This window comes from Zophobas morio, unplaced genomic scaffold (assembly GCF_036711695.1).
Source record: "Zophobas morio isolate AGI-343-1 ecotype UQ-CSIRO unplaced genomic scaffold, CSIRO_AGI_Zmor_V1 ptg000006l, whole genome shotgun sequence".
NCBI lineage: Eukaryota > Metazoa > Arthropoda > Insecta > Coleoptera > Tenebrionidae > Zophobas > Zophobas morio.
In genome coordinates this window covers 4,962,069-4,987,594 of record NW_026972111.1, presented here as the reverse complement: position 1 = coordinate 4,987,594, position 25,526 = coordinate 4,962,069, and the positions used below count along the sequence as shown (strand labels likewise).

Sequence of the window (25,526 nt, the reverse complement as noted above, 5' to 3'; positions counted from 1 at the left end):
ATGTTTCAGGGTAATTAGTGTTTATTATCAAAATGTTAGGAGTGTTATGTCAAAAGTTAATAACTTGTACTGTTTTTTAACACACCTTGAATATGATTTCATTTGTCTGACAGAAACTTGGCTAGACCCATCTGTTAGTAGCTCAGAACTGATACCTAAGTCTTATAGTGCCTATAGAAAAAATCGTAATTTTGAGGCGACTGGAAGAAGTAGAGGAGGTGGAGTTTTGTTAGCGCTTCATGAAAAATTTAATGCAACCGGTATTGATTTATCTCATATTTGTTTTCCTGACTTAATAGATGTTGTGGGATGCACATTATGCTATTATGTATTTTAGTTGTCTATGTTCCTCCTGATGTGTCGGTCGATGACTTTGAATATTTTGTAGATTGCGTAGAAAATCTTTTAATTAAATATGAGAAATCTCTATTTGTTGGAGATTTGAATGTTTCAAATTTTCTTGGGAAGACTAATGACGCGAAGTCTAACTGTGTGCATAATATGGCGTCTTTTCTGAATATTGTGCAGTCCAACACAATACTTAACTGGGATGGTCGGTTATTAGACTTAGTCTTCAGTAACTTAAATAATTGCGTTGTGACAGCTATCATCCTGCACTTTACATCACGGTCAATGTTGTTGAAGGTTCATTTGTTAATTTTCCAGGGAGTTCTAATAGCAAAGATTACAGTTTTAGCAAAGCTAATTTTCCAGTACTTTATGAGGAATTACTTACTGTTGACTGGAGTTCTATCTATTCAATCACAGACGCTAACAATGCTTGTGACGTTTTATACAGGATAATTAACAATGTTTTAGATAAGCACGTGCCGAGAGTGAAATATAGTAAACCTAGATTTCCCAAGTGGTATTCAGATGAATTGAAAGGCTACATTAAACTTAAGGAAAAGAAGTTTAATCAATACAAGTTAAATAACTTGAACACAGAATCCTATAAACAATTTTGTGGTGTTCGACGCATTGTTAAACAATTAATTTCTAGAGATTTTAGAATCTATATTCGTGAGACTCTCAGAATTCATTAAGTAATGACTCAAAGCTCTTCTGGTCATATATTAAAGACAAGACTTCAATCCCAGGCAAGCTTCATCTTAATGATGTATATTTTGAAAAACCAAAGGATATTGTTGATGCGTTTGCTCGTCATTCCAGTTCAACTTTTAGTTCGTCTACTCCTAATCAAGTTAACTACAATACCAGTTTATTTAGTGCCCACAATAATCTTAATGTCAACATAGTTATTGATGAATCAGAAGTACTTAGAGCTATGAAAAAGCTTAAAGATTCTCGGACATCAGGGTCTGATCAAATTCCTAATTTTGTAATTAGAGACTGTAGTTCTGTTTTTAGTAAACCGTTGGTATTCCTTTTCCAATTGATCTTAAAAACGTCTTGTTTTCCTGACATGTGGAAACTTTCTAAGGTTGTTCCAATCTTCAAAAAGGGCGACCCTGGGGATATCTACAACTATAGACCCATATCATTACTTTGTAATTTTTCTAAGATTCTGGAATCAATTATCTCCAGACACTGTTTTTTCAGCTGAAATGTTTATTGACACCTAGACAGGATGGTTTCTTTACTGCCAGATCAACTTTGACTAACTTGACTTGCATCTCTAAAGAGATAATCAGCACATTTGAGAGCATGAGTCAACTGGATGTAATTTATCTTGACTATTCTAAGCCATTTGATACAGTTGACCATGAACTGCTACTTTTTAAGCTGTCAAGTCTGGGTCTATCTGAATCAATCACAAAATTTTTTGCCTCCTACTTGAGCATCATGATCAATGGTCATCTCTCAGACCATTATACGGTAACCTTTGGTGTTCCCCAAGGGTCCACTCTTGGGCCCTTACTATTTTCTATTTTTATTAATGATATCACTAGCAGCATTAAGCATTCTAAAATCCTGATATTTGCTGATGACATAAAGTTATATCGCAAGGTCGTAAATAATGGTGACTGTGGACTGCTGCAACATGACCTTAATGAAATACATCATTGGTCCTGCAATAATTGTCTTTTGCTTAACAATGATAAGTGCAATGTTGTTACATGTTTGAATAGGCTGAACGTGTTAATGTTTGAGTATTCAATAAATAATGTTAGTCTAATAAGATGTTCGGAGATTAAAGACTTAGGTGTATGGTTTGATTCGCACTTTACCTTTAAAGTCCACATTGACTTTCTTGCAACCAGTGCTTTGAAGATCTTAGGTTTTATATTACGGATCTGCAAGGATTTTGATAATATCCAGACGTTGAAACATTTGTTGTTATTATTATTCCCTTGTTAGGACGAAGCTTGAATATTGCTCTCTGGCCTGGTTTAGTGGTTTCCATACTACAGATATCAATGCACTTCCCTTGAAAACATACAGAGGAAATTCTTGAAGTATCTTTATTTCAAGGAATTCAAACAGTGGCCAGTGAAGAATTGTGCTCAAAATTTTTTGTTTGACAAATTTGCTGTGAGATCGCTAAGTTGTCGTAGGATTAATAAGTAGTGCTATTGTGTTTTTGTATAAATTGATACATGGTAAGTTAGACTGTTGCGAATTGCTAAGTAAGCTGAACTTTTATGTTCCCCGGTTGAACAGTAGACATAGGGTCACTTTGTACTGTCACACTCCACGAACTAATATAGATAGGAAAAGTCCTGTTTATATTATCATATATTTACTAGGTAAATTGGAATTAAGTAGAGATATTGATATTTTCAACTGCAGTTTAAGAACTTTAAATTAAACAGTTGAGGATACATGTAATTCTATCATTTAATTCTTAAGTTAAGTTGAGGGGTTTTGATTATTTTTTTATATTTTCGTATATATAAGTGTCCTATTAATGGAACGTTGTATACTGTTGGGCAATGAATTTTATCTTATCTATAAAGTAATAATATAGGAGTATAAGAAGAATGGAACAACACAACTCAATGATTAACAAGTAAACTATAAAACAAAATCTCCACAACTAATCTATCATTATAGTTAATAATTTTGGGTAAATAAGAAGCTCATTATCAATTGTGCTGTTATTTCCGGTTATTTGACATGTAAGTATCCTTTCTAAACGCGATTAATTTAGTTACATGTTTTGTTCCATAGGGCGTCTCCCCAAAATCCCGACGAGTACTACATGGCACTATGCCTTTTATTAAGTGAAGATAGCCCTGACACTAAAACCAAAGTAGGCGCTTGTGTAGTTAATAGTGAAGGTAGTCTTCTCGGGATAGGTTACAACGATTTACCTACTGGTTGTTCAAGTCAGTTACCTATGCTACAAAAAAAGCATTGTAAGGACCACCCGCTAGATCACAAACTTCTCTACGGTAATTTTCTTTAATCAATAATGAGTCGTTATATAAAATATATACGATTTTTTTTAGTGTGTCATGCTGAACTTAATGCAATAGTTAACAGCAAAGGGTCGCTAAAAAATGGTACTATTTATTGTACGCTTTTTCCATGTAATGAATGCGCGAAATTGATTATTCAACATGGTATTAAAAAAATTGTGTATCTTGATGACAAGCATTCTGCTAAAGATACAACCAAGGCCTCAAAGAGAATGCTTGACTTAGTTGGGGTCGAGTGCAGGTGCGTATTATATTTGGAGTTGGTTGTGAAGCAGGAATTTTTATTTTTTTTTGCAGACAATTTAGTTCGAAAAGAACCATTACGATTGACTTCTCTAAAAAGTCGGTTTTTTCTTCGCCTCCATATTAGTTCTTATACACCATCTGCAAATAATTTACTTTTACTTCACGCTTGTAAAACTATATTATATTCTAAGTGTATTCTAAAATTATATACTAATACTAAGTGACTATTCATGTTTGTGATTTTTTTTTTTGTCAACGTATTTAAAATTTTATGATGACATACTGATATTAAATTGAAATGTTAACATTGCTGCCAATAATTCATAACTGCCAACCCAAAAATTTGCTTCAACTATTAATAGTCACCCGGTATTTAAAAAATCTTTCAAATATATTTTAATATAAAGAGACCTTATCTTACCTAAACAAACTTATGGTTTTGTTTAGATTGTAGTAATCTGTCAATTTTAGATTTTGAAATGGGAAAATGGGATCCAGAAATGAACAACAATAAATGTATATTTGGTTGCATAATTGATTCTTATTTTTTAATTTTTAGAGATTTCGATCATCGAAAAAATATTGTAATCAACTAAGAAATTAAACCCACTTAACGAACTATTCTGAATGTCTTAATAGACCTTGTCCAATACATCTAGAAATTCGATTTACAAAATTCGCTCCTTCAAACTTCTGTAGATTGATATTTTTTCCTTTCTGTGAAACGTACTAGTTTACTAGATATTTTGTTTTAAATCTCTCCTAGAAAAAATGTAATAAGCAATATTTTTATGTTTTTAAGTGAATGAAAAAAAAACTGTGAAAATTCAAAACCTTAGCACGAAGCACAGTTTCAGTTCTTGCATAATTTTCAAAATAAAATTAAGTCGGTTTAAAATCGCCCATTATCATTTTTGCATAAACACACAAATCATACATATGATTCACACCACCGTGAAGGTGTGTTTCTCAGGAGAAATAATTTCTCTCAAGTGGATGTTTAGCTTTTTATGAGTCAATGTTTGCCACTGATAGCCACTAATTGTAAATATTTTGTAGTTACACATTTTTTTCTATGTAGCATATTAAATAAATATTTTTAAGGAAAATGAAATTGTAATAATGTTAAAGATTGTCCAGAATTATATGAATTTTATGGACTCCCAACGTTAATTTGTTTCACAGCTCAGGCGTCAATTCTATTGTACAGGTAAAGAGCCTATCAGGGGAAAGCCGATCTTTTCTGTACCTGAGTTCGCCTCGCTCTTCAGCTAAACAATAAAACTGACAACAGGGCTGTAAAACAAATTAACTTTGGGAGTCCATAAACGTCCATACGTGTTATACAGCGATTATGTACAAAATAATTCCGGCGCAACTTCACTGGGTTTTCTCGACACTCGTTGGACTCGACTTGTTCTCTGAATAATCGTTCCCGAAGTGCAAAGGTATTTAAACGTTGGTAGGTCCAAAGTACAAATAATGTGCCGAAAAATGACAGGTTTCGTAATCTCAAAGCTGAATACTTCGTAAAGGTAAAAATAAATCCCAAAATTTACTGAGAAATAATTTAATATTTACGTAAATGTTATGTTTGTGTAAGTTGTTTACTTAACTTAAACAAACATACTATACACTTGCATTAAAAATAATACATAATCAAAAACAATGTTTGCAAAAGTATAGAATTTATTAACACTTTTTCTGATTTTTTTAATCTAAAATACCTTGTTAAATAATATTATCTGTTGTTTTGGAGATTTTTACTCGAAATAATAACTATCTATGAAAAACATACAGGTATTTTAAAATCTATTTTGAAGGATGATAAATCATAAGCATGGTTCACAGTTCATTTTGCTGACTCGTGATTAGAGATTAAATCTATTTCTCAGTCAATTTTATAAAAAAAACACTTGTAAAATAAAACGCAGTTTCCTTATCTCTATAAAGTACACTCCGAGGTTTCATAAAATTAACAACTTACACATATTTAATACTTAAACAAATACAATACTAAACTGAACAAGTAATAAATAATTTGCTCACTTAATTTGTTAATATTGCTGAATTTTATATAGGATTGGAAACTAAATTGTGAGAGGAACGATAAATAGAAATATAAATCCATGCGTAATTTGAGTGCATAATTTAAATTTAAAAAAAAAACAGGGTCCCAAAATTAACTCAAAAACAGTTCAGGTCAGAGTATTTTAAAAATAGAACACCACCTAGTTCCCCTAAATTTTAAATAATTTACAAAAAAATCTCCATGGGCTTCCAAATTAATACACCATGGGTACTTAAACACTGCGGTACTCAAGAGTTGTTCAAATTCGTAGAAAGTAAAACACTAAAAGCTCAAAAGATTTTCTCAGGTTGATCCAGCAACAATATTTTTCCTTTAAATTTATTATATTAAGCTTCTTGCAGGTCATTTAGGCGCATAGCTTTGAGATGCGTCTCCATTCCCTTCGGTTTTGTGCGTTCTTCCTCCAGTCCTGTACTTGTTTTTCTGCTAGGTCTTCCTCTATCGCCTGTTTCCACTTCTTCCTTGGTCTGCCTCTTTTCCATTTGATTTCTGGAATTTTCCACGCCACCATCTTAACTTTTCTTTCTTGGGTCATTTTTTTTAGGTGTCCTAACCGTTGCAATCTTTTTATTTTTATGAAATTGCTTACAACTGTGTCATTATATAAATCATATATTTCTTCATTAGTTCTTCTCTCCCATCCTCCTTCTGTTTGTTTTCCTCCAAAGATTCTTCTAAGTATTTTCTAAGTATCTTCCCTATTTAATATTTGTTCGAAGTACTGTTTTCATCTTCTTAATTTTCCTTCATCGTATTAAGTTGCCTTCTAAGTATATCTTTTTTATCAATGAATCCATAGTTTTTAGAATTGCTTACACAGGGTGATTCAAAAAAATTAATGAATGAGGCAGTTCATTGTATTGGTATTATTAGTAATACGTTGCATCTACTCAAATTGATATACGTATCCTTGCAAAAGTGATGTCATCACAAAATTTTGTAATAGAAAAACTCACGCGTAGCACACCTCACATTAACTTTATCAAAATTCGCAGATCAAATTTTACAAATTTTCTAAAAATCTGGATTTATTTACCCTCGACCAATTTTTTGATAACACAATTTTCTGTTTTTACAATATCTTTAGTTATTATTAATTAAGTTAAATTAAAAATTAATTATCATTATGTATTAATTCTTCGAGTTTTCAATGTTTCGGTTTCACAATTTTTCCAACTTTTCAATTGCTCGACTTCTAAATTTTTCGGTTTTTCGATTTGGTCTTTTTCAGTTATGCAATTTTACGATATTACAATTTTTCATTTTTTAATTTTTCACTTTCTCAATTTTTAATTTTTCGATTTACAATTTTTTGTTTCCTCAGTTTTTCAACACATTGTAGAAATTGTAGAAAAAAATTTGGGAGACCATCGCTTAAAAGTGCCTTTACGTCACCACATCTCATCTGCTTTTCTTTCAATTCTACCTGCGATATTTATGACTTGAAAAGATAATCTAATGGTGTCTTTTTCGCAACTAGTATTAGTGAGTTTGATCAAAAACTGAAAATTTTTAATAGCACTACACGTACGTACTATTATGAATAAAATAAGACCTTCAAATAAAACAGGATTGTGTTTTCTCTATTATTAAATAAACAAAAAGCAATGCATGAGATCGTGTAGCATTTTCCTAAATATTGTCCGGAGTGATTTTGACGATATTTTGAAAATATGAAACGGAAAGGAAGAACCAAATAAATGAAGAAATAATTTAGGTAAATATGTTCTATATCGTGAAAACTAAATTTATAAAGTATCTTTCAGATTCGATCTTTCAACTACCTCATCAGCCACAAATTAAAACAAAAAGGTGCAATTTATTGTAAACTCACTATACACTGGAGTACAAGTGAAGCTGTATACTGAAGGTAAGGGCAAAATACTCATTATTTCTACTTTGATTTCAACATTCTGGCAGTTGTACACAAACAAAAACTAATTATAAAATTTCTGTAATTTTTTTAAATGATTATAAATCTATTTGTATTATTAATAAATTAATTACAGCCGTATGGTCTGTTCACAACCGAGAAGATTCGAACAGCTCGAAAATTTCCCAGCTTGGGGATTTTTTCGGCGCTTCGAACCGTTGGTAGGACTGAAGAACGCTTAAAGTAGTATTTGTTAGTACAGTATAGTGTAATATGACAGTGTGGGTTTGGTAATTTTTGTGACGTTAACAATGTCAAAGTTGTGTTAGATCCGTCACTTGGTAGAAGTTGTATAAATGTTGTTAATAAAAAATTAATAAATAAAAAAGAATTATTTTTTTAGTAGATTTAAGAAGCAACAAACTAGCTTTTAATAAAAAATTAAAGTGTTTTTGAAATTGAATCTTAACTTGGGTGAATTGAAAGACTAGGAATAATAATCACATACACCTTATCTTCCTTCATGATAAAAAAAAAATTAATTTTCCTAATGTTGTACTGACCTCTAGTATTCAAAAATATTTTTGTAATGAATTGTTAAATTTTGAATCAATCGTTCAATTTATTTTAATTAAATGAATAGTCCAAAAAAATTTGTTTGGAAAATAAAACTGGACAAAATTAAAAAAATTGTTATTATTTAATTTAATAAACTAAAGACTGTGATTATTATTACTATTATTACTTATTTAAAATGAAAACTAGAAAAATTGCAAATCACGAAATGAAAAATCTAAAATTGAAATATTTTTTCGAGAAAAATCTTTCGCTCTTCAGAAGAATGGATAATAAAACCGAAATAGGGGTGGGTGGGTGGGGCTACTGTTTACTTTGTTTTAAATCTGGGATTCTATCGCTTGTTAAAATAGACTTGAATTCCCAGTTTACAGCCGCCCTCTATTTTTTTAGAGAGTATTTCATTTGCCAAAATTAGTGTTATCTTAGCAAGTACTAAGAAAAAAATTAAAAGCTGAAAAATTGCAAAAATCGAAAGGTGGAAAAAATAAAAAATTGAAAACTCGTGAAAAAAAAATTTAATCCACTTTGTACTTTGTTTTAAACATTTGATTCTACCGCTTGTCAAAATAGAATTCAATTCCTATTTTAGAGTAAATAAAATAAGTTAGTGAAATAGAGAAAAGAGGTGGGCGGGGCTGAATTTTTCTAAAAAGTCTTGTAAGCAAGTAGCCATGCCCACCTACCCCCTCTTTATTCCAATGACTACTCTTAATATTGTTTAGTCTTATCTTAGTAAGTTGTAGGCCCGCCCACCCGCCTTCTATTTTCTTAGAGAGTATGCCATTTGCCAAAATCAGTTTTATCTTAGCTACTTCTTGCTGAAATAAGACTAATTGTGGCAAACGACATACCCGCTAAGAAAATAGAGGGCGGGCGGGCGGGGCAAACTTGCTAAGTTGGGACTGAACAATATTAAGAGTAGTCACTGGAACGAGGAAGGGGTGGGTGGGCGGGGCTACTGTTTCCCATTAAACTAAAAGAAACTAAATTTAGCCCCACCCCCCACTTTCTTCCTCCATTTTGCTGACTTATTTTATCTAATGTAGAATGGAAATTGAAAAATAACAGTCGATTTCTAAATTTTTCATATTTCGTTTCTTCAGTTTTTCGATCGGCAATTTTTCAGTTTTGCAATTTTTCAATATTATAGTTTTTCATTTTTCGATGTTTAGGTTTTTCAATTTTTAATTTTCCGATATTTCAAATTTTGGTTTCCTCAATTTTTCAAGTTGTTGATTTGTTTTTTATTTTCCCGATTTCTTAAATTTCATTTTCGAATTTATATCACAATTTTTCGTTTTCTATTAATTATTCAATGTTTCTTTAGATTTTATAATTTTTGTCATTCAATTTTTCAAATTTTCAATCTTTGCTTTTTCAATTTCTCGATTTTTCAATTTTTAAATTTTTCGATTTTGCAATTTTTGGATTTCTTAATTATCCGATTTTCCTATTTCGATGTTACAATAACTGATTTTTTTCGATTATGCACTTCTTCGATTTTTATGTTTTCCAATTTTAAATTTTTCTATTTTTCAATTTTAGTTTTTTTAATTTTTTTTAATTTTCAGGGTTTAAAGTTTTCATTTTTATTCTTTTTCGTCTTTTCAATTTTGATTTTAGAACTTTACAATTTTGCAATGTTGCAATTTTTCCATTTTTTTTTATTCGAAAAGTTGAAAAATCGAAAAACTAAAAAATCGGAAAAAAATTGCAAAATAGAGAAAGTGACAAAACGAGAAATTGCAAAAAACTGAAAAACTAGAAATCGAGAAATTTAAAAATAGAAAAAAATTAGTGAATCGACAAACAAGAAAGAAGAAAAAATGAAAAATTAAACATCGGGAACCTGAAAAATAAAAAATGGGAAAATAGACAAATCGAGTAAATGAAAAAGTTTTAGAATCCATAATTACATATGGAAAAATTGTAAAATCGTAAAATTGAAGAAGTGAAAAATTTCAAAAATTAATTGAAAAAACAAAAAAAAATATAAAATCCGGATATTGAAAAGTTGTAAAAATAAAGAAAATAAAAAACCGAACGAAAAATCGCAAATCGAAAATTTGTAGAAACGAAAATCTGAAGCATCGAAAAACTGAAAAATTATAAACTGAAAACTTGTGAAATTATGAATGGAAAAATTGAAATCTTCAAAAGTTAGAAAATTGTTATTTTTCCAATTTTTAAATTTTTTTTCTCGATTTTATATCACAGTTTTTCGTTTTTTCATTTCCTTAATTTTTCAATGTTTCTTTCAATTTTATATTTTTCTATTCAAATTTTCAATCTTTGATTTTTCAATTCGATGATTTTCCAATTTTCAAGTTTCTCAATCTTGCAATTTTTGTATATCTCAATTATCCGATTTTCCGATTTCGATCTTACAATACATATTTCGTTTTTCGATTTTGCACTTTTCCGATTTTTAAGTCTCTCAATTTTTAATATTTCTATTTTTAAAATTTTCATTTTATCATTTTTGATTTTACAACTTTACAATTTTGCAATTTTGCAATTTGTTTTAATCCGAAAGTTGAAAAATCGAAACACTAAAAAATCGGAAAAAATTGCAAAATCGAGAAAGTGAAAAACGAGAAACTGCAAAATCGAAAAAATGGGAAATCGAAAAATTGCAAATCGAAGAACTGAAGAAACGAGGAATTAAAACAGTGAAAAACTAGAAACCGAGAAACTAAAAAATAAAAAAAAAATAGTGAATTGAAAAATTGGAAAGATGAAAAAACGAATCAAATGGAAAAATTGGAAAATCCAAAAATTATAAAATCGAAAAACTGTACATTGCAAAATCCAAAAATTGAAAAATTAAATATCGGGAAACTGAAAAATTAAAAATGGAAAAATACAAAATCGAATATGTGAAAAAGTTTTAAAATCCATAATTAAATGTGGAAAAATCGTAAAATCGTAAGATTGAAGAAGTGAAAAGTTTCAAAAATTAACTGAAAAATCTTAAATTGAGGAATCGAAAAAATAAAAACCCAAAAATTGAAAGATCCGGAAAATAAAAATCAAAAACACAAAATTGAAAATCGAAAAATTGAATACATGGAAAATTGAAAAATCAAAAAATTGAAAAATCGAAAAATTGAAAAATTGGAAATGGAAACTCCAAAAGTCACATGTAGTAAAATTGAAGAAAAAAAAATGGAAAATTAAAAAATTGCAAATAAAAAAAAATGAAGGAAAGAAAAATTGAAAATATTGAAATTGAAAAATCAGAAAAATATAAAATCGGGATATCGACAAATTGTAAAAATAAATAAAATAAAAAACCGAACGAAAATCTGAGATATAGAAAAATTGAAAAATTAAAAATTGAAAACTTGTGAGATTACAATCGAAAAATTGAAAACTTCAAAAGTTGGAAAATTTTTATTTTTCCGATTTTTAAATTTCATTTTATATTTCAATTTTTCGTTTTTTCATTTCCTTAATTTTTCAATGTTTCTTTCAATTTCATATTTTTTTCATTCAATTTTTCAAATTTTCAATCTTCGATTCTTCGATTCCTCGATTTTCCAATTTTAAAATTTTTTAATCTTGCTATTTTTGGATTTTTCCATTATCTGATTTTCCGATTTCGATCTTACAATATTTTGTTTTTTCGATTTTGCACTTTTCCTGATTTTTAAGTTTCTCGATTTTTAATCTTTCTATTTTTCAAATTTTTGTTTTTTCAAAGTTTTCATTTTTTCATTTTTGATTTTACAACTTCACAATTTTGCAATCTTTTCATTTTTTTGATTCGAAAAGTTGAAAAATCGAAAAACTAGAAAATCGTACAAAATTGCAAAATTGAGAAAGTGAAAAAACGAGAAATTGCAAAATCAAAAAAATGAGAAATGGAAAAATTGCAAATCGAAGAACTGAAGAAACGAAAAATAAAAACAGTGAAAAATTAGAATTCGAGAAACTAAAAATAAAAAAAAAAAATGAATCGAAAACTTGGAAAATCCAAAAATTACGAAAAACTGTAGGTACATTGCAAGATCGAAAATTTGAAAAATCATACAGGTATCGGAAAACTGAAAAATTAAAAATGAGAAAATATAAAAATAGAATAAATGAAAAAGTTTTAATATCCAATCATTAAATATGGAAAAACTGTAAAATCGTAAAATTGAAGAAGTGAAAAATTTCAAAAATTAACTGAAAAATCTTAAATTGAAAAAACGAAAAAATAAAAGCCCAAAAATTGAAAGATCCGGAAAATAAAAAACAAAAACAAAAAATTGCAAATCCAAAAATTGAATACATGGAAAATTGAAAAATCGAAAAATTGAAAAATTGAAAATGGAAACTTCCCAAAGTCACCTATGGTAAAATTGAAGAAAAAAATGGTAAATCGAAAAATTGCAAATAAAACAAAATGAAGAGGAGAAAAATTGAAAATATTGAAATTGAAAAAACAGAAAGATATAAAATCGGGATATCGAAAAATTGTAAAAATAAATAAAATAAAAAACCGAACGAAAATCTGAAAAATTGAAATATTGAAAAATTAAAAATTGAAAACTTGTGAAATTACAATCGAAAAATTGAAAACTTCAAAAGTTGGAAAATTTTTATTTTCCTGATTTTTAAATTTCATTTTTTCAATTTTATATCACAATTTTTGGTTTTTTCATTTCCATAATTTTTCAATGTTTCATTCAATTGTATTTTTTTTTGTTCAATTTTTCAAATTTTCAATCTTTTAATTTTACAATTCCTCGATTTTCCAATTTTAAAATTTTTTAATCTCGCAATTTTTGGATTATTCAATTATCCGATTTTTCGATTTCGATCTTACAATATTTCGTTTTTTCGATTTGGCACTTTCCCGATTTTTAAGTTTCTCAATTTTTAATCTTTCTATTTTTCAATTATTCCTTTTTTCAAATTTTCTTTATTTCCAATCTTTAGATTTTTCAAAGTTTTCATTTTTTCATTTTTAATAATAATAATAATAATAATAATACGTTTATTCATTCCAACAGACGTTAGTCTATGGTGGACATGTATACACAAAAAGACATTAAATTCAGCTTAAACTAAACTTACAATTTAAAAAAAATCTAAAAAAAAAAAAAAAAAATTAAATCTAACATCAGAACAAATATTATGTACATATATTATTGTGCATATCGTGCTAATAACTTTTTTTGAAAGATGCTTTATTAAAATTAGCGTGAAAAATATCAATGCTATCGTCTAAAGTACAGTTATTATAAAGTCTAAAACATGTAATTAAGGGGCTATTAAAGTGATGATAAGAATTTGGAATTTGATAGTAAAAAGTGGATGGATTTCTGCACAATAAACGAGGAACACAAAAGTTAATATTATTTAGTAACGCTGGACAGAATATATCACCACGCACCAATTTCTGCAAAAATACAAAACAAGCAATATTTCGTCTATACTCGAGAAAATTTTCATTCACTATATTAAGAAGAGCTCTCTGGTTACAATGACTAACAGGATAACAGTTGAACATTTTAAAATACAGATACTTAGCAAATTTCCTGTTAACGTTTTCTATAATATTAATATAAATTTGGTGATGAGGTCTCCAAATTATAGAACAGTATTCTAATTTTGACCTAACTAGACTATAATAAAGCTGTTTAATACATAAAATATTATTAAATTCTTTAGTATTTCTACAGATGAAGCCAAGTGTTTTGATAGCTGAATTTGTTATATCAATGATATGAGGAACAAATGACAATGCAGAGTCTACAATTATGCCTAAATCGCGTATTTGATTACAGTTTTCTAGCAAAGTTCCATTAATATTGTAATAAAAATTAAAATTAGTGTCTTTCCTGGAGAATGTAATTTTTCTACATTTTTTTTTATTAAGGCTTAACTTATTCTGTTCACACCACAGCGCTAATTTATCTACATTATCTTGTAAAACTAAACAATCTCTGTTCGTTTTTATTACTTTAGCTATTTTTAAATCATCGGCATATATAAACGCTCTACAACTAATAACATTTAGGACATCATTGAAGAAAACAGTAAATAACAGCGGGCCTAGGTTTGAGCCTTGAGTAACTCCGCTGTTAACAGGAAATAATGTTGACTGGACTCCATGAATTTCAACAAATTGTTCCCTACCAAACAGGAGATTTCTAAAAATCATTACTAGCTGATGACATATTCCTAATGTATCAAGTTTTTTTAACAATATGCAATGATCTACTCTATCAAAAGCTTTGGATAAATCAGTGTATATGGCATCAACTTGAAAGCCATATACAATTTTTGATTTTACATCTTTACAATTTTGCAATTTTTCCATTTTTTTTATTCGAAAAGTTGAAAAATCGAAGAACTAAAAAATCGGAAAAAATTGTAAAATCGAAAAAATAGGAAATAGAAAAATTGCAAATCGAAGAACTGAAGAAACCAAAAATTAAAACAGTGAAAAACTAGAAATCGAGAAAAAATCTAAAAAAATTATTGAATTGAAAAATTGGAAAGAAGAAAAAACGAATCGAATCAAAAAATTGGAAAACCCAAAAATTATAAAATCAAAAAACTGTCCATTGCAAAATCGAAAAATAGAAAAATTAAATATCGGGAAACTGAAAAATCAAAAATGGAAAAATAGAAAAATCGAAGAAACGAAGAAGTTTTAAAATCCAATCATTAAATATGGAAAAATTGTAAAATTGCAAAATTGAAGAAGTGAAAAATTTCAAAAATTATCTGAAAAAACTTAAATTGAAGAAACGAAAAATTAAAAAGCTAAAATTGGAAAATAAAAAAACTGAAAACCAAAAGTTGAAAGATCCGGAAAATAAAAAACAAAAACAAAAAATTACATACATGGAAAATTGAAAAATCGAAAAATTATTTAAAATCGGGATATTGAAAAATTGTAAAAATAAATAAAATAGAAAAACGAACTAAAAATTGCAAATCGAAAATTTGTAGAAACAAAAATCTGAAGAATCGAAAAATTGAAAAATTAAAAACTGAAAACTTGTGAAATTGCATATCGAAAAACTGCAAAATTGAAGAACTGAAAAATTAAAAAAAGTGCGGGAATGTTATTTTAATTTTTAAAACTGGTTCTAGAATTATGTTTAAGGTAATTAAATAACCAATCAATTAATTTCGTTGATTGAAAAAAAGGTTAACTAATTTTAAAATAAATCCATTTTGATTGGCCCCTCACCACCACTTCGTGCAAGAACCACCAGCAAAAACTAGATAAAATAATCTGCAGAAACAAAAAACGAGAAAGTTCGCAGGCACTTCGTTTGGTTTTGGTTCTTGCTTAATTCTGTGTAGTGAGAGTCGGTATATTTCAAAACTGTGCACAATGGCCGCCAAAAGAACAATCATCACAGACGACCAACTCTTTGAAGCACAGATGCGACGAATGAAACCCTGTTTTCTTGCAGAGGAAAACGAATTCGCCCAGTGTGCAACAAACGCAGAACGAATAAATTTTTTTTTCAACGACGAGCAAGAGGTGGCACATTTATCTTCGGAACTTTCAAGAGTCCTACCACATGCTAGCAAATCGAACGAAAAAGCAATTACGTGTAGAAAGGATGGAAATAATCTTTTCGGTGCCGAGAAGTACGAAGAAGCTTTGAAACTGTACACGGAAAGTATCTCTTGGGCTGAAGGGGAAGAAGAGGCGTCGTTTGCGTATGGCAACAGGTCTGCGGCGCTTATTGCTATGGGTTTGTTCCAGGAGTGCCTCACGGTAGGTTTACACGAAAGAGTTTTTGTGTTTTTTCGAAATTTGTCTAACGTAGGAGCAAATAATGCGGAAACGTCACGTTAACGCTCCAATTGAGCTATTTTCTTGCTAGGTTTGCCTTTGTAGGGATTAGTTTCGAGCACTCTGGGGCTCCTCGACTCAGTTATGTGTCTAAACCGCATCAGATTTAGATAGAAAAAAAGATTATTTGGTTTAGTTTTATATTCTGAAGGGTTTGTGACGTTTTAGTTATCTTATGGGCATGGAGCATGTAAGAAAACGATTAATTATTTACTTGGTTATGGGTTGAAAAGAAATCAGTTTTCTTCACAAACTCCCTTGGTGAGTTGTAGACAAAATTTTTTTATTGTACGTTTTTACTGAATTTTTGAATTTTTCCCTTCTGATTTTTATTCCTCGTGAAGACTTCATTTTATTTATTTTTTTCAACAAAATTCAAAACTGACCATTTTTATTTAGTAAAAGAAAATATATTCGCTTAAAATGATGATATAAAATCTTTGTTTTAATAATAATTTTTATATACATATATTAAAAAAAATGGTGTAAGGTTATTTCAATAGAACTTCCCTCGCCCCCCAAGCCTAACAAATCCCGCTTTTTTGAAAAACTATCAAAAATTTTTCTGATTTTTGTTTTCTGAACTATATAAGTAGTTAAGATTCTATAAAGTTAAAGACAGTTGAATTTTCAATTATTTTTTTTCGTCAGATTCTCAATTTGCAATTTTTCGTGTTTTCAAGTTTAAATTTTTCATTTTTTAAATTTTTCAACTTTTGAATTTTTCAATTTTTAGATTTTGCAATTTTTCGTTTCAAAATTTCTCGAGTTTTCAATTTTTCAATTATTTAAGTTTTCATTTCTTCAAATTGTCGATTTGCAATTTTTCGTTTTGGTTTTGTATTTGCTTTATTTTTACAATTTTTCAATTTTTTTTATGTTTCAATTGCTAGATTTGCAATTTTTCGATTTCCAATTTCACGAGTTTTCGATTTTTAATTTTTCAATTTTTCATTTCTTTAGTTTTTCGATTTGCAATTTTTCGTTTCGGTTTTTTATTTTCTTTATTTTTTCAATTTTTTGGTTTTCAGTTTATCTATTTTTCAATTTTAGATTTTTTTAATATTTTGTTTTTTCAATTTAAGATTTTTAATTGTTTCAATTTCTCAATTTTTCATTTCTTCAAATTTTTGGTTTTCATTTTAAATAAGTATGTAATGATAATTATAATTTTTTAATTTTGTATTTCTTTGAAATTGATTTGAGAACTTTTTATTCGATTTTACAATTTTTCGATTTTTTTTTGTATGGCCCAATTGTTAGATTCTGCAATTTTTCGTTTCTTCAATTTTTGGTTTTCATTTTAAATAAGTATGTAATGATAATTATAATTTTTTAATTTTGTATTTCTTTGAAATTGATTTTAGAACTTTTTATTCGATTTTTCAATTTTTCGATTTTTAATTTTTTAATTTCTGGATATTTAGGTAATTTTTCGATTTTTCGATTCGATTCGTTTTTTCTTCTTTCCAATTTTTCAATTCACTAATTTTTTTAGATTTTTAAGTTTTTCGAATTTTAGTTTTTCAAAGTTTCATATTTTCGTTTTTCAGTTCTCAATTTGCAATTTTTCAGTTTTTCACTTTTTCTGTTTTGCAATTTTTTCTTTTTTTACTTTGGCAGTTTTGCAATTTTTTCCGATTTTTAAGTTTTTCGATTTTTGAATTTTTCGATTTTTCAACTTTTTGAATAAAACAATTGAAAAAATCGTAAAATTGCAAAAGATGAAAAATCAAAAATGAAAAAACGAAAAAGCATACAAAATGAAAACTTTGAAAAATCTGAAAATTGGAAATAAAGAAAAGCTGAAAAATTCAAATCTAAAAATTCGATAATTGAGAAATCTAAAAATTGCAAGATTGAAACATTTAAAAATCGGAAAATAAAAAACAGAAATCAAGAACTTGATAAATTGAGAGAACAAAAATTTAAAGATTCTAAAAATTTTTAATTCGCATTTTGTCGTTTAGGTTTTTTATTTGCTTTATTTTACAATTTTTAATTACAATTATATTGTACACTTTGATCTCTGTAACTGGGTTTTTACCTGTAGAATGATCAATAAAGATTAAAGATTAAAGAATTTTTAAATTTTGTTTGTGTGTTTCAATTGTTAGATTTTGCAATTTTTCGATTTCCATTTCAGGAGTTTTCAATTTTTATTTTTTCAATTGTTCGATTTTCCAATTATTCGATATGCAATTTTTTGTTTCGGTTTTTATTTTCTTTATTTTTTCAATTTTTCGATTTTCAGTTTTTCTGTTTTTCAATTTTTCGATTTGTAATTTTTCATTTCGGTTTTTCATTTATTCTTATTTTTTCAACTTTTCTTTTTTGTAGTTTCTTAGCTTTAAATTGTTCAGTTTCTCGATTTTTCAGTTTTTCCTTTCTTCAATTTTTGATTTGCAATTTTAGATTTTTCGTTTTTCGTTTTTTTTATTTAAGATTTTTCTGTTTCTCGATTTTGAAATTTTTTGTTTCTTCAATTTTTGGTTTTCACTTAAAAAAAGTATCTAATGATAATTATAATTTTTCAATTTTTAATTTTTCAGTTGTCATATTTTTCAATTCTTCGATTTGCAATTTTTCGTTTCGGTCTTTCATTTCTACGTTTCAACTGTTAGATTTTGCAATTTTTCGATTTCCAATTTGTAATTTTTCAAATTTTCAATTTTTCATTTTTTAATTTCTTTAATACTTTGATTTGCAACTTTTCGTTTCGGTTTTTTATTTTCTTTATTTTTTCAGTTTTTCGATTTTTAGTTTTTCTGTTTTTCAATTTTAGATTTTTTAATTTTTTGTTTTTTTATTTTAGGATTTTTCAGTTTCTCGATTTTGTAATGTTTCGTTGCTTCAGATTTGGTTTTCATTTTAAATATGTAATAATAATTATACTTTTTTAATTTTGCACTTCTTTAATTTTACGAATTTAGAATTTTTCCATATTTCAGTTATTACCTAGGTTTTAGCTATTTCATTTACATATTCGGTTCACTAATTTTTTTAGATTTTTAAGTTTCTCGAATTTTAGTTTTTCAAAGTTTCAAATTTACGTTTCTTCAGTTCTTCGATTTCCAGTTTTTCGATTTATCACTTTATCTATTTTGCAATTTTTTGTTTTTTCACTTTCTCAATTTTGCAAATTTTTTTCGATTTTTTTTTCAATTTTTAAATTTTCGATTTTTCAATTTTTCGATTTTTCAACCTTTCGAATAAAATGTAAAAGTTGAAAAATCAAAAAACGAAAACCGGAATAGTATAAAAGAAAACTTTTGGAATTGCATTTCACTATTTCGGTTTTTAATTTTTTTATTTTTTCAATTTTTCGGTTTTTGAATGCTCTAATTTTATGTTTTTTTTTCAATTCTTCGATTTTTCAACTTTTTGATTTTAAAATGTTTCTTTTTTTAATTTCAGACTCTTTTATAATTTACTGTTTTTTCAATTGTAATTTTTCCAATATCTCGATTTACGATTTTTCTGGTTGTCATTTTTTTTTCTTCAATTTCTCGATTTTGCAATTTTTCGTTTCTTCAATTTTCGGTTTTCATTTTAAATATTTAATAATTATAATTTTTTAATTTTGCACGTCTTTAATTTTGCGTTTTCAGAATCTTTGTATATTTGAGTTACATATTAGATTTTTCAGTTTTTCGATTTTTAATTTCCCGATATTTAATTTTACAATTTTTCGATCTTTCAATGTACAGTTTTTCAACTTTGCAATTTTGACGATTCTATAATTTTTTGATTTTACAATTTTTGAGTTTTCCAATTTTTCGATTCGATTCCTTTTTTTTTTCTTTCCAATTTTTCGATTGACTATTTTTTTTAGATATTTTAGTTTCTCAAAGTTTCAAATTTTCGTTTCTTCAATTCTTCGATTTGCAATTTTTCAATTTTTCACTTTTCTATGTTGCAATTTCTTGCTTTTGCACTTCCTCAATTTTGCAACTTTTTCCGATTTTTAAATTTTTCGAATAAAAAAAATGGAAAAATCGCAAAATTGTAAAAGTAGAAAAATCAAAAATGGAAAACGAAAAATATATAAAAAAAATACGTTTCGGTTTTTTTATGTCCTTTATTTTTTATATTTTTTAGATTTTTTTTGTGTTTCAATTGTTAGATTTTGTAATTTTTCGATTCTCCAATTTCAGGAGTTTTCAATTTTTCATTTTTTCAATTTTTGGATTTGTAATTTTTCATTCCAGTTTTTTATTTATTCTTATTTTTTCAACTTTTTGGTTTTTCAATGCCCCAATTTTATGATTCTCTTTTCAATGTGAAATTTTTCATCTTTTAGATTTTTTAAGTTTTCGTTTTTTATAATTTACTGTATTTTCAAATTTAATTTTTCCAATATTCGAATTGTAATTTTCGATTTCTATTTTTAATGTTTTTATTTTCACAATTTTTCAGTTTTTTGATGTTCTGATTTTGTAATTTTTGTTTTTGCGAGGTGAAATTTTCTCAATTTTTGGATTTTTCCAATTATCGATTTGAATTTTTTCGACTTTTTTAGCTTTTAAATTTTATAATTTCTTAGCTTTAGATTGTTCAGTTTCTCGATTTTTCAATTTTTCGTTTCTTCAATTTTTAATTTGCAATTTTTCTAGTTTTCAGTTCTCCGATTTTTCAATTCTTCGATTTGCAATTTTCAGAATTCCATTTCAGGAGTTTTCAATTTTTAATTTTTCTTTCGTTCGATTTGCAATTTTTCGTTTCGGTTTTTCATTTAAATAAAATAAATAAAATAATTTTATTTGTACTTTAACACTACATTGGTTTTGTACACGTCAAATTTGTAAATATACATTAAGATATGACAACAATTTCATAGATCCACGGACTATCGTTTAGAAAATCTCATAGTACGCCTTACTTAAGAGCACTTTTTTAATAGTTTTCTTAAAAGTACCTATTTTTAGTTCTTTTATTTGACCTGGCAGCTTGTTGTAAAATTTTATGGCATAGAATTCAACTCCATTTTGTGTCTTAGTTATTCTACATTTCCTAGGACAAAGTTTATCATTATGTCTAGTGTTATAACTATGTACATCATTATGGCGATTATAATTATCCAAATTACATTTAATGTAAGTGAGGTACTGAAAAATATACAGGCTAGGCAGTGTGAGTATTTTCATATCAACAAATTTATTTCTGCAATCCTCTCTGAAACCTAGTTTTGCCAAGATACGAATTGCCTTCCTCTGTAAACGAAATAACCTATGACCAATTTGTGTCTTTCAACTGTTAGATTTTGCAATTTTTCGATTTCCAATTTGTGATTTTTCAAATTTTCAATTTTTCAGTTTTTTATTTTTTCAATTCTTCGATTTGCAACTTTTCGGTTCGGTTTTTATTTTCTTTATTTTTTCAATTTTTCGATTTTCAGTTTTTTTTTATAATTTTTCGATCTTTCAATGCACAGTTTTTCGAATTTACAATTTTGACGATTCTATCATTTTTCGATTTTACAATTTTTCGATTTACTAGTTTTTTTAGATTTTCAAGTTTCTCGAATTTTAGTTTTTCAAAGTTTCAAATTTTCGCTTCTTCAGTTCTTCGATTTTCAATTTTTCAATTTTTCAATTTTTCGAATAAAAAAATGGAAAAATCACAAAATTGTAAAAATTTTGGATTTGCATTTTTCTGTTTGGGTTTTATTATATTTTTTATTTTTTCAATTTTTCGGTTTTTCAATGTTCTGATTTTGTATTTATTGTTTTTTCAAGGTGAAAATTTTCAATTTTTGGATTTTTTCCATTTCTCGATTTTTCAATTTTTTGTTTCTTCAATTTTGATTTGCAGTTTTTCTACTTTTCATTTTAAATATGTAATAATAATTATAATTTAAAAAAATTTCGCTTTTTCCGTTATTGGATTCTAAAACTTTTTCATTTATTCGATTTTTCAATTTTTCGATTTTTAATTTTTGAATTTCTCGATGTTTAATTTTCATTTTTTCGTTGTTACAATTTTGACGATTTCATAATTTTTCCATTATACAGTTTTTGGGTTTTCCAATTTTTCAATTCGATTCGGTTTTTCTTCTATCCAGCTTTTTGATTCATAGTTCAAGAATTGAATAAACGAAAAATAGTAAAATCGAAAGAAACATTGAAAAAACGAAGGAAATGGAAAAACGAAAAATTGTGGTATAAAATCGAGAAAATGAAAAAAAATTAAGATCTTGGAAAATTGAAGAAACGAAAAATTGCAAAACTGAAAAAATAAAGAAAATGGAAAACAGAAAATTGTGATATCAAGAAATTATAAAATAGACGAAAAAAGAAAAACGGAAAATAAAGATATCAAAAAATTGGTCGGAGATGAATCCAGACAAACCACATTTATAGTCATAATATTTTGTATATTTCAGAAAGGCTTATTCGACAAAATTTTGAGATGACGTCATCAATTTTTTGGAAGGGGATAAACGAATAAATTCTGATTAACGATTTACCATGATTACGATAAACTTAAGTTGCAAAATACTTGTTATACAATTTTGATTTTTTTTCCGAAAAATCTAGATGTGTAGAGTAAAAATTGAACACGGATTCATAAACCCATGTGAAGGATTATCTTATTTTATAAAAAACATTCGTGCTCTAGGGCTCATGAAACGTTGAGAAAACTAAACACAAGATTCTTGTTCAGGTTTTTAAAAACTATTTATTGTTTGTCTCGTAATCTGTGACTGTTAGTTCTTATATTTTTTCTAGGATATCGAGAGAGCTCTCCAAAGTGGTTATCCCGTGAACATGCGCGACAAACTCTTCACGCGAAAGGAGAAAGCCCTAGAAGCCCTAAAGGATTCAGTACCAAAAGTCAAAGCCTACGAAATTCCACAATCCGAGAAAAACGACAAAATTCAGTCAGCAAGGAACTGCATCGAGCTAAAAACTGACGAAAAGTACGGTAGGCACATAATAGCCACCAGAGATATCAAAATCGGCGAAATCCTAGTCGTCGAAAAACCATACGTAGTGGTACTGCAGCCCGATCGCTTTTCTAAACCATCCTGCTTTTGCTATGGATGCCTAGTGTTTTGCTATAATCCGATACCATGCACCAAGTGTCACAAACGTCTGTATTGTAGCGAAACGTGCAGAGAAAAGGATTTCCAAACTTACCACAAGCACGAATGTTTAATTTTGCCCTTCATAGATCAGTTCATGTATCTCACTGACTACTGGTTGCTTGCTCTAAAAATCACGCTTGTGGCAATGAATGACGAAAACAACACAGAACCCGGTTATCGTTCTGACAGATATAAAGAAGTTAAAGAATTGCGGACTCACAGGGCTGAGTGTACGTTGGAGAAAATGTATCTATTGTCTTTGTTCTCTACGAAACTTTTCGTTTTGTTAAGAGAAAAGTCTACGCTGTTCGAGGAGATCAGTGGACGTGAGGAAATTTTTAAAGAATTATATTTCTGCAACCTGCTGATGAGTAAGATCAACTGTATCGGAATGGAGGATTGGTACAGTCACAGTAAATATGAGAGTCCTATGTATGGAACTGGACTATTTCCTCTATTCAGCATGTTCAATCATTCGTGTTATCCTAACACCACGTGGACTTATTGTGGATCTACAATGATTATTAGAGCTTATTCGCCTATTAAGAAAGGAGAACAATGCTTCATTTCCTACGGGTAAGCAGAACTTGAATTATGTATTTATTTTTTTGACAACTAAATTTTTTGTTGTTTGTCTTATAGCATCACTTTCTCGGAACATGACCTAAAATACCGACAAGAAAGACTTCAATCGTTGTTCAAGTTTACTTGTACCTGCAAAGCTTGCAAGGAAAACTGGCCTGTTTTAACATCCCGAGAGATGGACTGGACCTTCAACGAAGAAAGTATTACGAAGTTGAAGGAAAACATAGAAGAACTTACCGACAAACAAGCAATTCCACCTTCGGAAGAAACGTTACGCTTACGTTACATCGTCAGGAAGATTTTTGCGGCTTTGGACGAAAAGGGCCAATTAGGGTGCGATCCAACAATAAAATAATGGTTGCTAGTAGAAATCTCTCGTTACTTATGTCTGTTGTGTATTAGTGTTAGTACGTGGAACCAGCAAAAAAACGATTTCAGGAAAAAGGACGACAAAAAAATGTTCGTTTGTTGTTGAGTATGTTCTTTTGTAACTCATTTTTAAAAAATTACGAGTATCAATCGTCTGTTTTGTTGTGTTGATCAAAACTGGAAACACGTCCATAGTATAGTTCATGTTAGATTGTGATTTGTGTTGCTAGCTTTTTTTATCATTTCTGTAAGTATAGGTTAAGGTACAAACAATCTCATGTACATGAAACTTAAAATTTTGTCAAAATATTTAAAAAATATAACATTTTATTTAGTTTTTCGATGTTAATTTAATCCAAAATTGGTTTGAAGCGTTCAGGCGGTAAGTACTTCCCTCATCAATACATGCAACTAAAAGTAAGTACAGAACTTCCAAAATGCACAAGCTAAATAAATTAAAAAAATAATTTTGCGAATTTCGAAATCAAAATATCGAAGAAATATGCACATAACATGTACACATTTTTGGTCAAAATATGCTCCACTTTATTAAAAATATGCAAAACATGCACAAGTTTAGATAAGTTAGGTGAGTTTATATTATATTTAATAGAACTAAACCAGCTTACAAATCGTCAAAAAAGACGTAACAATTGAAACGTAAATAAATGTGTGAAATGCATCAAAACATAAACGCAGCTGTTTATTTGGTTTCTATTAATTTCTTTGATATCTTCTAAGCATGTCATACCTGCATTCATTCCAAGGACAGTTGTGTCATCCGCAAAGAGAATTATTTTATTGTCACTAGCATTAGGCAATTCATTTACATAAATGAGGAAGAGGAGCGGTCCAAGGACCCATCCCTGTGGAACACCATGCTTTGTACTTTTGATAGTTGACTCTCTATTATTTAAACTAACAAAGTGTTGTCTAGTTGTTAAATAAGATTTTATAATGTTATTGTTAATATTGGATTGATGAAATTTGTAATAATTGAATTTATCTTATCAAATATTTTGGGAGAAAACGCTTTAGTTGAGTAGAAAAAGCAAGCATATGCAAAATTTTTTAATTCAAGAGCATTTGGTACAAATTTACTTAATTGATTTACTGCTAAAGTAATTGAAAAAGTATTACGAAAAGCGTATTGACTAGAAGAAAAAAAAATATATTAGATTCAAAATAACTGGTCATTTGATTTTTAAGCAACAGTCCAACAGTTCATATATTTACCACTTGTTTCACCATAGGGGCATTAATACCAAAGGCGTCACAGTAGCGACTACTATTCAAATTTGTAATTGCTTTTTCTCAATAATAAAAGCTATTTGATGAACGCATTGACGTTATTAGTTAGATAGTCTATGAAATTTGAATTAACACTTGTCGATTTTAATTGATTCAAAATTAAGTTAGGAATGTTTTTGAAATAACCATTAAATTCCTCTGCCAAAAATTTACTATTATCCATATCATTGTCCTTTTTG

The 25,526-nt window shown here is 28.0% G+C and overlaps 3 protein-coding genes across 3 annotated transcripts; all 3 read left to right on the top strand.

Annotated features, from left to right (window-relative positions):
* On the top strand, nucleotides 1-2,322 carry LOC135123234 (uncharacterized). The gene is made up of 6 exons (XM_064047727.1): nucleotides 1-10; nucleotides 114-260; nucleotides 338-557; nucleotides 605-1,023; nucleotides 1,101-1,381; nucleotides 1,564-2,322. The coding sequence occupies exons 1-6, from the start codon at nucleotides 1-3 to the stop codon at nucleotides 2,320-2,322; spliced, it is 1,836 nt and encodes a 611-aa protein (XP_063903797.1).
* Nucleotides 2,323-2,955: 633 nt separating this feature from the next.
* On the top strand, nucleotides 2,956-4,586 carry LOC135123004 (probable deoxycytidylate deaminase). The gene is made up of 4 exons (XM_064047500.1): nucleotides 2,956-3,083; nucleotides 3,136-3,359; nucleotides 3,417-3,627; nucleotides 3,684-4,586. Coding segments are annotated over exons 1-4 (510 nt in total). The 5' UTR covers nucleotides 2,956-3,081; the 3' UTR covers nucleotides 3,757-4,586.
* An 11,587-nt stretch (nucleotides 4,587-16,173) lies between these two features.
* LOC135123232 (SET and MYND domain-containing protein 4-like) lies at nucleotides 16,174-24,230 on the top strand. The gene is made up of 3 exons (XM_064047725.1): nucleotides 16,174-16,182; nucleotides 22,724-23,658; nucleotides 23,725-24,230. Exons 1-3 carry the CDS (start codon nucleotides 16,174-16,176, stop codon nucleotides 24,020-24,022), a joined length of 1,242 nt encoding a protein of 413 aa, XP_063903795.1. The 3' UTR covers nucleotides 24,023-24,230.
* Nucleotides 24,231-25,526: the final 1,296 nt, after the last annotated feature.

Excerpts from the sequence above, each read along its gene's own strand:
- LOC135123234 (XM_064047727.1), top strand. Across the intron at positions 1,024-1,100 it reads AGATTTTAGAATCTATATTC|GCAAGCTTCATCTTAATGAT; the intron begins GTGAGACTCTCA and ends CTTCAATCCCAG. Across the intron at positions 1,382-1,563 it reads CTGTTTTTAGTAAACCGTTG|CTGAAATGTTTATTGACACC; the intron begins GTATTCCTTTTC and ends CTGTTTTTTCAG.
- LOC135123004 (XM_064047500.1), top strand. Across the intron at positions 3,360-3,416 it reads AGATCACAAACTTCTCTACG|TGTGTCATGCTGAACTTAAT; the intron begins GTAATTTTCTTT and ends GATTTTTTTTAG. Across the intron at positions 3,628-3,683 it reads TTAGTTGGGGTCGAGTGCAG|ACAATTTAGTTCGAAAAGAA; the intron begins GTGCGTATTATA and ends TTTTTTTTGCAG.
- LOC135123232 (XM_064047725.1), top strand. Across the intron at positions 23,659-23,724 it reads CAATGCTTCATTTCCTACGG|CATCACTTTCTCGGAACATG; the intron begins GTAAGCAGAACT and ends TTTGTCTTATAG.